The 15,087-nt window shown below is 39.4% G+C and overlaps 1 protein-coding gene across 1 annotated transcript in view; it reads left to right on the forward strand.

Annotated features, from left to right (window-relative positions):
* Positions 1–15,087, forward strand: part of Heatr5b (HEAT repeat containing 5B) — a 91,718-nt gene that overhangs the window by 5,835 nt on the left and 70,796 nt on the right. The window contains exons 5-12 of the mRNA XM_031357810.1: positions 904–1,053; positions 3,335–3,506; positions 5,290–5,447; positions 6,951–7,200; positions 10,256–10,411; positions 10,923–11,173; positions 12,828–12,939; positions 14,110–14,262. Coding sequence (XP_031213670.1) covers positions 904–1,053; positions 3,335–3,506; positions 5,290–5,447; positions 6,951–7,200; positions 10,256–10,411; positions 10,923–11,173; positions 12,828–12,939; positions 14,110–14,262 — 1,402 coding nt within the window. The remainder of the gene's footprint in view (positions 1–903; positions 1,054–3,334; positions 3,507–5,289; positions 5,448–6,950; positions 7,201–10,255; positions 10,412–10,922; positions 11,174–12,827; positions 12,940–14,109; positions 14,263–15,087) is intronic.

Here is a 15,087-nt window from a genome sequence, read left to right on the forward strand (position 1 = left end):
TTTTTTTTTTTTTTTTGGTTTTCCTAGACAAAGTTTCTCTGTGTAGCCCTGGCTGTCCTGGAACTCACTCTGTACACCAGCCTGGCCTCGAACTCAGAAGTCCACCTGCCTTTGTCTCCCAAGTGCTGGCGTGCACCACCACCGCCCAGCTGTTTTTTAAATGAGTAGGTTTACTTAGTTTTTACAGAATTCTGTTTTTCTGTCGACATTGTTTGTGTCATATCCAATGTATCAGTTTCATGTCTGCCTTAATACTTTGTTATACACTGCAGATATTTCTAGCTCACAGTTTTCATACCTACAGGTTACGTATCACAGGGCCATGCTTTCACAGGCTCTTCTTTCCTACATTTGGTGATGTCAGAATGCTGGCCCTTCCCAGGTGTGGACCAGCCACTCCAGTATGGCATTGTCTTATTTGTTTTCATATGTAACTACCTTGTTTATGGTCAGATTCACAAGTAACAGGCTTTAAGACTTTAACATTTATTTCTGAAGACGACAGAATTCAAAACTTACAATGACGTCAAGTGAATTCTTTTGTCCTGTCAGTTTCATTAGAGCACCCATGTCAACTTCAGATGAATGGTATGTAGAGTGAGCTCAAGACTCAGATATAATTCTTGGGGTGTACTTGGAACTAAATTTAGAGTGTAGCACACATTCTTTCACTGAACCTTGCCCCCAGCCTGCAATCTCATTTTTTCTGTTCAGGAGAACTAACTTCTCAGATGATATTAATAATTATCCTTATAGTTCAGATACTTTGTAGAATTCTTGATTCAGTGCTTCTCAGTAATGTCTCAATTTGGAGATAAGCCAGTTAGGTTGGAGAATTGTTGTATCTCTGTATGTTCTTATTAAGTATGGCATGGTAAAGCTTTGCTTTGTGGTCCCGTGCAGTCTCAAGGGCGAAGTGAGATCTTAATGAGTCTGCAGAAAGTGCTGACTGGATTGGGTGGTGCAGCAGCTTCCTCTCATCGAGACATTTACAAGAATGCTCGATCCCTCCTGACCGACAGGTCGATGGCTGTCCGATGTGCAGTGGCCAAGGTTAGTCCCCAGCCAGTTTATAATGTCCCTTATGGCACTTGCTCCTAAATAGCTAATTTTTTCTTAAATTATGAGCTTTTTTGGTTTGTTGTCATACATTAGTTGTGTTTTCTAGAATTATATAGATGGAAGCATGTGGTCTTTCTTCAAAGAACAGTTATTTTGAAATTTATGTCCATGTTTCTGTTCTATAGTACCACTTGATTGTATGGATGTGTATCCAGTTCCACCTTTCTTCTTCCTTTACCTAGCTTTGGCTATTACCAAAAAAGCTTCTGTGAATATCAGTGTGCAGGTTTTTTTGTTGTTTTTTTGTTTTTTTGGTTTTTTTTTTGTGTGTGTGTGAACCTGTTTTTATTGGGGGTCAGTGTGTTTTATTTGGAATGACTAAGATTTATGTTTACCTGTTTAAGAAACTGCCTGATTTCTAAGTACTTTCACAGTTTTAGTTTTCTGCCTTTTTGCTTTTGTTAATGTAAGAGATTTCTATTGCTTTACATCTTCGCCATTATTTGCTAATTGTAGTCTTTGTCTTGACTAATAAATGGGATTATCTCATGATTTTAACCTTTATTTCTCTAATGACTAATGGTAAGCATATTTTCAAGTATTTATCATCCATATTTTGTTTTAAGAAAGTGTACGTAAATACTGTCCATCACTTTGAATTTCTTATTACTGAGTTTTGAGAGTGTTGCATAGAGTGTATTTTCTTTACACAAAACATTAATTTACAAATATTTTCTCAAAAACCTGTGAGCTAACTTAAGTGAGGGTGTTTTATTTTGTTTTGTTTCTGCCTTGTTGTTTGAGAATACAGTCTATCATGGGGACGGGATAGGGGGAAGATGTGGTAGTAGCCCAGAGAACAGACAGAAGATAGAAAACAGTGCTAGACTGTACTTACTCCTCCCACCCCACACACACACAGTGACCAACTTCCATTAACTAGGTATCACTTCCTAAAGGTTCCACAACCTCCCAAAATAGTGTTACCTCCTGGGGACCAACTGTTCAGACACATGAGTCTGTGGGAAACTTTTCCCATTCAAACCATGACAGTAAGTAGAGATTGCATGACTGTTCTTGCCTTACTGCACTCTTATCATCCAGCACAGTGTTGAATGGAAGCTGTGAGAGCAGATCTCTCTGTCTTGTCCCTGATCTCAGACAGAAAAGCTTTCTGTCTTTCATCATTATGTGTGATGTTGACCATTGTTTATTCTAGATGCCCTTTATCATGTTTGGAAAATACCCTCCCGTCTCAGTTACTTCTCTGTTGCTGTGACAGAACACCATGACTAAGGCAATTTTTCAGAAAGAAGGGTCTGTTTGAGGCTTAGGAATCCAGAGGAGTCAGCATCTAGCAGGGAAGTGTGGTAGCGGCCGTCATGGCGCTTGGACAGCAAGCTGAGAGCGCACATCTTAAAACTGCCAACGGAAGGAGAGAATACAAATTCTAAATGATGCAGTCTTCAAACCCTCCAAGCCCACCTCCAATGACGTGCTTCCTTAGACAAGGCCACTCCTAAGCCTCCCAAACAGCTACTAGTTAGAGACCAAGTTATACAAATGCCTGAGCCCATGGAGGACATTCTCAGCCAAGCAATTGCACCTTTGTATCTTGTTTGCCAAGATGTTTTATTGGGAATATATACAGGGTTTTTGTCAAAACTTTTTTTTTCTAAGATAGGTTTTACTGTGTTGTAGCTCAGACTGTCCCCAGATGGACAATCTTTCTGCCTTAGCGTCCCAAGAGCTGTGACAACAGGTGTGTGTTGCTAACCCTGTTTCTTGTGTTATTTCTGTTGTTGCTAGCTATTAAATGCATTACGTTGAGATAATTGCAAGATAGTCTCATATGCAACTATAAGAAAATATGGAGAGATCCTTATGTCTTTTGCTAGAAAGAGTTTCTCGGTAGTGGCAGTACCTTGCACAATGGTATGGTGGACATTGATGTTGACATAATCCAATTTCTCCAGTTTTAGTTGTATTTACTCTCTTAGCATCTACAGAAATGATCATAAAATTTTTCTTTTTTAGTTTGCTAATGTGGATTACATTAATTAGTTCTAGAATTTTAATTTTTATATTAGGTTTTCTTTTTCCTTAAAGAACAATGTCCTTTCATTGCCTTGCACACAGTTTTGGAAACTGTTCGTATGTTTTGTCCAGTTCTTTGGGTATTTCAGGAGAGTAGCAGTTTGGTTGTGTTACTCCATCTGTAGAATAGAAGCCCTAGAATATAATTTACTTTTTGCCTTGTCTTTAATCCTAGTGCCTTCTGGAACTACAGAATGAAGCTGTGTTCATGTGGACTGCTGAACTAGAAAATATAGCTACCCTCTGCTTTAAGGCTCTAGAAAACTCAAATTATGGGGTACGAGTTGCAGTCTCTAAACTACTAGGAACAGTCATGGCTACCGCATTGATGCCGAAACAGGCAACAGGTATTGTCGTTGGCTAGCCCTGCATTAGACTATTGTAGGTATTCGAAGGTTTAGAAAATGCTTTCTTCTAAATTAGTTATTACTCTTGGAGGCCACTTTAAAGGCATTTAAATTGTTAGAAACACTTTTCATCAAACAAAAGCACCTAAATGACACTCCCCAGTACATTTTTTTTGTGATAATGGTATACACGTTAACACTGAACATAATTTTGACATATTTATGAAATGGTTTGTATAATGTTTATAGGAGTCTGATATCTTTTTTTTTTTAAAGATTTTATTTATTATTTTATGTAAGTACACTGTAGCTATCTTCAGACAAACCAGAAGAGGGCGTCAGATCTCATTGCAGATGGTTGTGAGCCACCATGTGGTTGCTGGGGGGTTTGAACTCAGGACCTTCAGAAGAGCAGTCAGTGCTCTTACCTGCTGAGCCATCTCTCCAGCCCAGGAATCTGATATCTTGTGTACTGCTTTCCTTCAGTCTCTGATATGTAGATCTCCGTTTATGCCACAGTGCTAACTTCGGTTTTACTTGTGCATTACTAGTCAGTGTCAAGGGCAGCACTAATTGTATAGTTTTTTTTTTTTTTTTTTTTTTTTTTTTTTGTTGCTTCACAGTTCCACAGACGTTTCAGGGAAGATTGTGACCACTCCATGTCACAGTGGGAACAAATAATGTAGCGGGTGCTGAGTAATTCCAGCTCCGCTGTTGTCACCTCACCTGAACTCCACATGGTAGAAGATAATTAGATATGATGAAGGTTTATGTCTCACCCCCTTATCAGCCCTTTAACAGTTATTAGCTGTTTAAGATTTGATTTAGTGATATGCTCTTCATTATATGATACCAGTGAGGTAATGTTTTTATGTGCCATATAAAAACTCTACTGTATAATTTATTTCTCAAAAAAGCTCTATGAATTTTAAGTATCATTGTTATTATCATTTAGAAATGAGGAATTTTCTCACTCATAAAACTTATATTTTTTAATTTATAATGAGGCTTACAGAGATTATGTAACATGTGTTCTAAAAAAGTATTCTATTGTGTAGGTATGAAGTTAGAACCCAAGCATCAGTCCACATTCTGTATACGTAAACACAGCTTTGCCTCCACAGAGGTTTTTCAGGATCATCTTTACTTCTGTATGTGAAAAGATTTTGTCATCTGTCACTTGACACTTGGAGTTTAACACACTGGAAATTGCTATGCAGGTTTTTGTTGGGGCTGAAGAGATAGCTCAGAGGTTAAGAGTGCTTGCTACTCTTCCCAAGGACCTGATTTCTTCCGCAAGCATATGTATTGGGAAGCTCACAGCCACTGTACCTCTAGTTCCAGGGATCCGATGCCATCTTCTGTCCTCTGTGGGTACCTGCACATAGGGCACAGAGAGGGGGAGAAACACCCACTTAGATATCAGTAACTTTAAATGAAATCTTTAGAGAAAAAAGGAAAAGGAAAGGCTCTTTGTGCCATCAGTTGAGGTAAGAGCCATTAGCGTGTCTGCAGCGGTGTCTGCTGTTCTTACTGTGCTGCACAGGCGTGACCCATCTTGTCACTGTTTGCATCGATGCACTGAGTTGTTACTTCCTAGCTCCTTCCATTTAGCTTTTCTTTGCTTCAAAAATGAATCAAGGTTTTGCTAATAAGACACCTTTTCCTTATAATAATATTCTTAAAATCATTAGAAGAACATTTAAGCTAGAATATTGGAAAGATTAGTCATTGTGCTGCAGAAACTCATTTGCTCTTAACCTTATTTTCTCCTTCCTTAAAGTCATGCGTCAAAATGTGAAGCGAGCAACGTTTGATGAAGTCTTAGAACTCATGGCCACGGGATTTCTGCGTGGAGGGTCGGGTTTCCTAAAGAGTGGTGGAGAAATGTTGAAAGTCGGAGGGTCTGTTAATCGGGAAGTGAGAGTTGGTGTGACGCAGGTTTGTAATGCACATGCGTGAGCGGGCTCTGTCTGGATCATTGCAGGGAAGGCTGTCAGAATAGCAAATAGGAACATTTTAATAGTCTGCTTTCTTTGAAACATTTTTAACCAATGAATGGGTTAAATCCAGATTCCATATCTCATCGCATATATAAGTAAAGGTAAATTCTCCTTTTTTCTTTTCTGTCTCTTTTGAGGTGGGGGGCTACTGTGAATTGATATCAGGGCCTTGTACATACTAGGCGAGCCCATACCCTCCCACTAAGCTATATCCCGGTCTGAGGGGTAAATTCTCGATGTATAAATGTTTATTTCTCCTATATGTATATAAATATCTAAAAAAATTTTATTTCACAACAAATAAGTTATAAAGTAAGCTTTGCCTAAATGATAGTGTAACCCACAGGCTGAGACAGGAGGATCTTTAGTTCAAGGCCAGCCTAAGTCCCATCATGGAGACATTGTCTCAAAAAAGTATATACACGAAATAATAAAAGTGAAACTTCAGACAATATAATCCTTTAAAAAAATAATAAAATGGTTTTGTTTAGAACTATATTTAGACATTACTAGTTTAGGCATTTAGACTGTAATATTCTCCATATACCTTGTGATTTGATTGATTTATGCCTCTATAGGATTTGTCAGTGACTAATCTATAATAAGTTATAAGATTAAATATGACTTGGAATTATAATTTCAAAATAATAACTAATGTTTTCAGATCTGATACCATCTGGTAAGTTTGCATGATTTATAGTCTTATTTAAAGTCACCATGAAGGTGTCTTGTCCCTGACACAAAATGTAAAGTGGAAGCCATCTGCTTATCTCAGGGAACCCTGGCAAGAGTGCTGCAGCTCTTAGTATCTGTTTGGAATGGTAACTTCATTCCCTAGCTTGTTACTTGGTTAATCCTGACTGAATTTAGCTCTGCTGTCCACCTGAGCACATTCTCTTTATGTTCTTTGTGGGTCACTTTTTCTTGAGACTCTTATGTTGTTTTGGCTTTGATTTTTAGATACAGTCTTTCACTCTGTTACCCAGACTGCCCTGAAACTCATTGTGTTGCCCAGGCTGCCCTTGGACTTGAGGTGATTCCCCTGATCACCTCCGATTACAGGCATGCAATACAATGCCTGGCTCTTTTCAATAATTGTATCCAAGCCAGGCATGATAGCACATGCCTTTACTCCTAGTAGAGGCAGGCAGTTCTTTGTGAGTTCAAACCTGGTCTACATAGTGAGTTCCAGGCCAGCAAAGGTTCCATGAGACCCTGATTGCAAGTGAACAAAAACAAACAAACAAAAGAATTGTTTCATTCAAAGATTCTACCAGTAATTCATTTGGTAGGAGTCGTAAAAAGGTGTGAAGTTTACCTCTGCTATTTAATCTGAAGTCTAATTTATTGTGTTTGCTTCCGTCACTGTTTGGCTGTCATTTTCTGTGCTGCTTTCCATCTACCAGAGGTACCTAAAGCTGTGTCTTAATGTGTTTTATAGGCCTATGTTGTCTTTGTGACAACTCTGGGTGGTCAGTGGCTGGAGCGTAGCTTTGCCACGTTCTTGTCCCACGTACTTGATCTGGTTTCCCATCCACGAGCAACACAAACACATGTGGATGCTGTGTACTCAAGGCGATGTGTCTCCTTCATCCTGAGAGCCACTGTGGGCAGTTTGTTGGGTGAGAAAGCCCAGATAGCAGCTGCCAAAGAAATCTGCCAGGCAATTGGAAAACAGATGAAAGCCGTGGGTAAGTGAGAACTGATGTCATAGCGTGTGTTGCTCATAACCCTAGACACTTAATTTAGTTCTTCCTTTCTTCCTTCCCTCCTTTCTGTCTATCATCTCTCCCTCTCTTCTTCCGTCCTTCCCTCTCTTCCCCTCTTCCTTTCTGTTTTGGGTTGAGAGTCTCACTGTGTGTCCCAGACTGGCTTCAAACTTGTAATTTTTCTCCCAGTCTAGTGAGTGCTGGGATTTTTATTATTATTATTATTATTATTATTATTATTATTATTATTATTATTATTATGTGTTTTCTTTATTTACACTGCAAATTTTATCCCCTCTGAAAACTCCCCTATCCCATTTCCCCTCTCCCTGCTCACTAACCCACCTGCTCCTGCTTCCCTGTCCTGGTATTCCCCTACACTGGGGCATCAAGCCTTCCCAAGACCAAGGGCCTCTCCTCTCATTGATGTCCCCCAAGGCCATCCTCTGCCACATATGCGGCTGGAGCCATGGGTCCCTCCATGTGTACTCTTTGGTTGGTGGTTTAGACCCTGGGAGCTCTGGGAATATTGGTTAGTTCATATTGTTGTTACTCCTATGGGGCTGCAAACCCCTTCAGCTCCTTGAGTTCTTTCTCTAGCTCCTCCATTTGGGATTTTGTGCTCAGTCCAATGAATGCCTGTGAACATCCACTTCTGTATTAGTCAGGCATTGGCAGAGCCTCTCAGGAGATAGCTATATCAGGCTCCTGTCAGTAAGAACTTGTTGGCATCCACAATACTGTCTGGATTTGGTAACTGTATATGGGATGGATCCCTAGGTGGGACAGTCACTGGGTGGTCTTTCCTTCAGTTTCTGCCCCAAAGTTTGTCTCTGTATTTCCTACCATAGGTATTTTGATCCCCCTTCTAAGAACAACCAAAGTATCCACATTATGGTCTTCCTTCTTCTTGAGCTTCATGTGGTCTGTAAATTGTATTTTGGATATTCTGAACTTCTGGGATAATATCCACTTGTCAGTGAGTGCATGCCATATGTGTTCTTTTGTGATTGGGTTACCTTATACAGGATGATATTTTCTAGTTTCATCCATTTGCCTAAGAACTTCATGAATTCATCATTTTTAATAGCTGAGTAGTACTCCATTGTGTAAATGTACACATTTTCTATATCCTTTTCTGTGTTGAAGGACATCTGGGTTCTTTCTGGCTTCTGGCTCTATTATAAATAAGGCTGCTATGAACATAGTGGAGCATGTGTCCTCATTACATGTTGGAGCATCTTCTGGGTATATGGCCAGGACTGGTATAGCTGGGTCCTCAGGTAGTACTATGTCCAATTTTCTGAGGAACCACCAAACTGATTTCTAGAATGGTTGTACCAGCTTGCAATCCTACCAGCAATGAAGTAATGTTCCTCTTTCTCCACATCTTCACCAGCATCTGCTGTCACCTTAGTTTTTGATCTTAGCCATTCTGACTGGTGTGAGCTGGAATCTCATGGTTGTTTTGATTTGCATTTCCCTGATGACTAAGGATGTTGAACATTTCTTTAGGTGCTTCTCAGCCATTCGGTATTCCTCAGTTGAGAATTCTTTGTTTAGCTCTGAACCCCATTTTTAATAGGGTTATTTGATTCTCTGGAGTCTAACTTCTTGAGTTCTTTGTATACCTTGTATATTAGCCCTCTATCAGATATAGGGTTGGTAAAGATCTTTTCCTACTCTGTTGGTTGCTGTGTTGCCCTATTGACAGTGTCCTTTGCCTTACAGAAGCTTTGCAATTTTATGAGGTCCCATTTGTCGATTCTTCCCCACTTTCTTTTCTATTAGCTTCAATGTATCTCTGTTTATGTGGAGGTCCTTGATCCACTTGGACTTGAACTTTGTACAAGGAGATAAGAATGGATCAATTTGCATTCTTCTACATGCTAACCGCCAGTTGAGCCAGCACCATTTGTTGAAAATGCTGTATTTTTTCCAACAAATGTGGTTTTGGCTCCTTTGTCAAAGATCAATTGACAGAAGGTGTGTGGGTTCATTTCTGGGTCTTCGATTTTATTCCATTAATCTTCTTGCCTGTCTGTGTACCAATGCCATGCAGTATTTATCACAATTGCTCTGTAGTATGGTTTGAGGTCAGGGATGGTGATTTCCCGTAAGTTCTTTTATTGTTGATAATAGCTTTTGTTATCCTGGGTTTTTTGTTGTTCCAGATGAATGTGGAAATTGCTCTTACTAACTCTATGAAGAATTGAGTTAGAATTTTGATGAAGATTGCATTGAATCTGTAGATTGCTTTCAGCAAGATGGCCATTTTTACTATATTAGTCCTACCAATCCATGAGCATGGGAGATCTTTCTAATCTTTGCACTCAGAGCTATGAGTTTTCCTCTTAGCACTGCTTTCATTTGTGTTTATTTTCTGTGGTGTTAGGGATTGAACCCAGGACCTCAAGTGAACAAGGCAAGTTCTTTAACACTGAGGTATATCCATGTTTCTGAGTCTACTTTTGTAGAACATCATGGATTCCTGCTCCTCCTTATTTATATTCTTGGAACATATATATCTTCCATGTGTGTGTGTGTGTGTGTGTGTGTGTGTGTATCTTCCATACATATATTTGTCTATCTTCTATATTTATGTATACATGTGTTTATATATACATACACACATACACACACACGTATACAGTATGTATTTTAGCATTGTTATGACTGTTCAACAGTGTTTTAATGTCAATTTAGGGCTGGTAAGATAGCTTAGTATTTAAAGGTACTTGCCACTAAGCTTGATAATCTGCATTCAGTTCCAAGAAAAAACATGGAAGGAGAGAACTAACTCTCTCAAGTTGCTCTGAGACTTGCACATACGAGCTGTACCTACACATGCCTCTGCCCCTAAAAAGTTTAAAGCCAACTCTGTTCAGTTCCTAATTATTTAATTTGCCACTAAGCAATAACTGCATAGTTTTCAGCATGCAGGAATCAAATGGTATGGAAAAGAATACAGACCACTGAGAGCAAGCAACTAGCATGATTCATTTCACCCATCAAATGCCTGGTCCTGTGTTTTCAGAAGCAGTAGTGAATGATACAAGCAGTGAAAACAAATCTGGAGCAGCAGACATTGCAGCCAGCCAGCATGTCATGGTCTGTGCCCTGCAGGAGCTCGGGAGCCTGGTGCAAAGCCTGAATGCCACCGCCTCTCCTCTTATTCAGGAAGCATCCATAGGTACAGCATCCTCTCATTATCCTGACTTTATTTAAATTAATCTTTACAGTGATGGTAATAAAACACTGAAAGTTCTGAGAGAGTTCAGCTGTGAGAATTGATTCTAATTGACCAAAATTTGTTGAAGACTTTCATATAATTAATTTTATAGCAACTTTTTTGCTTTTTGAGGGAGGTTCTATGTAGCTCTAACTGGCATAGAACTCAGTGTATAGATGATCACCTCAGAATCTGCCTTCCATGTGCTAAGATTATAGGTGTGAGCCAGTGCTCCCAACTTCAACTTTTATATATTGCTAGATGCAATTGAATTGTGTTGTATTACATTATATTACATTATTCCTTGTGCAATGTGTTCCTTTAAAGTACTTTACTACTTATGAGCCACATATATGCTTTCTGGAAAAGCTGGGGAGCTGTGAAATTAATGAGGCTTGGTATTTTAATTATTAAATTATACTGAGATTGTTTTTGTTTGGTAAGGAGTAATGCTTTGAGATTTTCTTTCTAGGACTTTTGGAGATTGTGACTTCAGTGCTTCTTCACCCAAGCATGGCTGCTCGGCTTGCTGCTGCATGGTGTCTGCGTTGTGTAGCCGTGGCACTGCCCTTCCAGTTGACACCATTTCTGGATAGGTGTGCAGAACGGCTCAACAACCTCAAGACGTCCCCAGAAGCTGTTAGTGGATACAGTTTCGCAATGGCCGCTTTGCTAGGTGGAGTGCACCAGTGTCCTTTGGGTATTCCTCATGCCAAAGGGAAGGTAGGAAAGACGTCAGCATGCTCGTAGGTGGCCTTTGTCCTTACTGCAGTGCTGCTGCCTTTAATGCTGAGCCGGGCAATCAAATGACAATTGGAAGTGTAAACTACAGTTCACAAACCCTAACTAATACTGGATAGTGAGTCCTCCTAGGAATAATAGGTGTTATCTGGGTATAGTGTCTTGTTACAGTTTCTATAATGATCACTTAAAACTCAGAACATTTATTTCTGTTATTTTAAGTGTGTTTCTGAGTGTTGCTATGTTGCCCTGTGGGCTTGAGCTCCAGTGTTCAAGCAGTCCTCCTGTCTCTGCCTCTAGAGTAGTGTTGCTATAGGTGGTCCCACTGTGCCTGGTGTTCTGTCAGTTTTTAGAAATAACAAATCATATTGCTGTGCCTAAAAGTGGCAGGGAATAGTTTATTGTCATATTTAGTATTTGACAAAAGTTAGAAGTTAAATTGTTCTTATTAAGTCATTACTCTTCCCCTCATTCTTTTTCTAGTGTATATATTATGTAGCATATATACTATATAGTATAATACACACACACACACACACACACTATCAAACATACCATAGTGTAAAATACTATCCTGTTCTTTAGTAATCTTAAGTATGTGTAGGAACACTGTCTGCAGCTTAGCTTGGCTGGGTACGTGCTTCAGCTTTAAGCTGTGCTTTTCTCTGGCATATCAGGCTCCCATCCACCTGCTGCTTGAGGATGAGACCTTTATCATCTTTGCAGTTTGATTGTTTCTTCCTTGGAGTGCTCTGTCTCCATGTTTCTCACATCATTCCACATTTGTTTAGTGGTCCCAAGGGGCTACCTGGTACTCAGAATAAAATAGAATCTTTTGTCTGATTGACAAATAATTAGAACTCATAATTTGTGGTCTGCCTCTCCATTCTGAATTCCCTCTGTTCTGCTCAGATTAACCCTCCTGGTTTTTCTCATTCCCTTCAGCTTTCTGGCCTTCCTTGCAGTAACATTTCTTATTCACGCTATCAGATTTCAACCTGTTCGTTTTCAGGCCCAGGATCAGTCTCCTTCCTGAATTCTCATTCAAAGCCACTTGATCTATGCTAGCATTTTCTTTGCTGACCGTCACTACTCTATACTATTTTACCATTTAATCATATGCTATGTTCTCCTTCATTTTTCCTGACTCTTCTCTATCTATGCTCTGGGTGCTATAAGAGTAGCTTAAAGGCAGAATGCATTATAGGACTTCAAGATTAGGATGGTGGTACCAATAAGGATGATAGTTAATAAGTGGTTACCTAGGCTAGTACCATTTTTAGTCCTGTAGTAACATGCTTAATCCTGGCAAAGTGAGGTTAACACTCCTGTTTTACCAAGGAGGGAACCAAGGCAGAAGGTTAAGCTGCCATTGTTAAAAAGTCTGTGGTGCAGTTAGGATGGAGCTTGGGCAGTGCAGGCGGCTCTGGAGGTTACTCTAACCACCACACTCTGATCTCCTAGGTGTCAGCTGTGACTGGAACAGAATAACTTTCTATTTGGCTGGTAACAAGAGCTGTTAACAAGAGCAGGAAGGGACAGCCTCATTCTTAATAACATATACAAGCTATCTGTTTCATTATTGCTTATTCATCAGCTTCTTTAATTAAAATCCAGTTTAAAACTTGTCTTGCAGATGGTGGTCAGCATTGCTGAAGATCTGTTAAGAACTGCTGCCCAAAACAGCAGGCTGTCCTTGCAGCGCACCCAAGCTGGCTGGCTTCTTCTGGGAGCACTCATGACTTTAGGTATAAGCATTCTGGCTGACTCCATAGCTGTCAGTGTACTATATAGCAGGTTTATCTATTATCTATTATTTGGGACTAAATATCTCATTTTAGTAATTACTTCTTTAGTTCAAACTTTTCTCAAGTTTCACCTTTCCCAAAAGAACAGCTAACAAATGAGCTTGGAGTTATAGAAAGAGTGAGGCTGTGGGGAGAAAATCCGACTGCCTGAGTGGAATCATGGTTTTAATAGTGGGAGAGTCCTGTTTCTGCGGTCTTGTTGATGCTCTGGTGGAGGTTTTAATGTGCTTCGCTTTCCTGAATGCTGTGATGAATCTTGGATACAAAGTTTAGCATTATGCATAGGATAGAAGTTGCGTATTGCAGTGACAACTATAGATACTTGTCAGTTCACCTGCTCTCACAATGTGTGTGTCCGTACTCAGATGTTCACTCTTTTACAGTCTGTCTATTGTGCGTTTTATTGAACTTTTTTCTATAGAAAATAAAGTGGTAACTTTTTTCCAGAAGTTTATGGTTTATGTATGGTTAAGTATTTTATTGTTACATTGAAATGAATTTCTTAGGAATGTAAATATTATGTTTCTCCATGTAACTAACCACACACTGTCCCCAAATGCGGGAGCATATATGTGTAAGAGCAAGTAAATATGTTCATATTCATATGTGTTTATGGAAAAATTCTCACTAAACATTATTATGAATAATATGGAATACATTATCCTGAATGTATTCAAGGAAATTTTTAATAGCACCTTGTATGCATGGTTACTAAAAATACTAATAATTTAGAATAACTTTCCTTGTGTCTTAGTACTCATTTAGTTTATCCACTGGAAAAACATTCTGAAAGTAAAGTAAATTTTAAGGGTAAACAGAGTGACATGGTAGAGGTGTTGGAGGGCGTATTAGAGCCCTTGTCCTCCTTGGTTGCCTTGTTCTGCTTTTTTGGTGTGTTTATTTTTTTGAAACAGGATTTCGTGGTAGCCCTGGCTGGCCTCAGATTCCTATGTAGTTGAGCTTGCCTTGGACTCTAGTTCGTCCAGCCTCTACATCCCATGTCCTGGGGTAACAGCGATGCATCATCATGCCCAGTGGGCCTTACTTTGTTTGATGATTGCTTTGTATATGTTATAATTGCATTTTCGTATTCTTAACTTTCTTGTCTAGGACCATCTGTTGTTCGTTATCATCTACCCAAGATGCTGCTGTTGTGGCGAAATGTGTTCCCTCGTTCTTTAAAGGAGCTAGAGGCCGAGAAGGCCCGAGGGGATTCTTTTACCTGGCAGGTAACTCTGGAAGGTCGTGCTGGAGCTCTGTGTGGTAAGAACTGAAAACATTGCACTTTCAGAAGTTTTTCTACTACTAGTTAGTGATATTTTTGTCATTAAAATATGCATGATAGAAAACAAAATCACTGTTTCAGTTTTTATTTTAGTATCTATTGTTAAATATATGGACTCTCAGATTACAGAAGCTGTATAAATAACTCCAGTTTGCTACTGTTAAGTAGTAAAAATGAATTCAAGGCTCAGGAAGTTCAGTTACAGTGTTTAGTGGGAGCTGGGACCCATGCGCCTTTATTTTCAGTGGTTACAGCCCTCACCCATTAAAGATCCGACACAAACAGAAACTCCATCTGACAGAGATAACTCTTCTTTGCATTATGAAAATCACTTCTTTGGGCATGATTTTGCAGTGTGCAAATGTTACTATTTGTTCAGACATCTGCATTTCAAAAAAGGTGAATGCAGTGTGGTTGGTCTGGGTGTCGCAAGTTAGAGGAAAAGCTCACCTTTTATTTCATTTGGGAACTAGAATATCTTCAGACCTGTGCTCTGTTTTGGTTTTTCCTAGCATAAAAAATACTTCTTCCCCAGAGTTGGAGAGGACATTTCAGGGTCAGGTGGCCAGGCAGGGCTGCCATCCTGCTTCCTCGCAGCCGAGGCGTGCTTGGCCATAGCTATTCTGCTAGAGTATGAGGAGAGAAATTGTTTCTCTGTGGAGCATCTGTTCACCCCTGTCTTGCCTTAAACCTGCATTCTTTGTAGTCATCTGAATTCCTTTTCAAAATCTCATACCATAGCTTCCTCCTCCATTTCTGTTCTACATTATTTTTCTGATGATTTTTTTTTTTTTTTTTTTTTT

The sequence above is a fragment of the Mastomys coucha genome, unplaced genomic scaffold (genome assembly GCF_008632895.1).
Source record: "Mastomys coucha isolate ucsf_1 unplaced genomic scaffold, UCSF_Mcou_1 pScaffold6, whole genome shotgun sequence".
Lineage (NCBI taxonomy): Eukaryota > Metazoa > Chordata > Mammalia > Rodentia > Muridae > Mastomys > Mastomys coucha.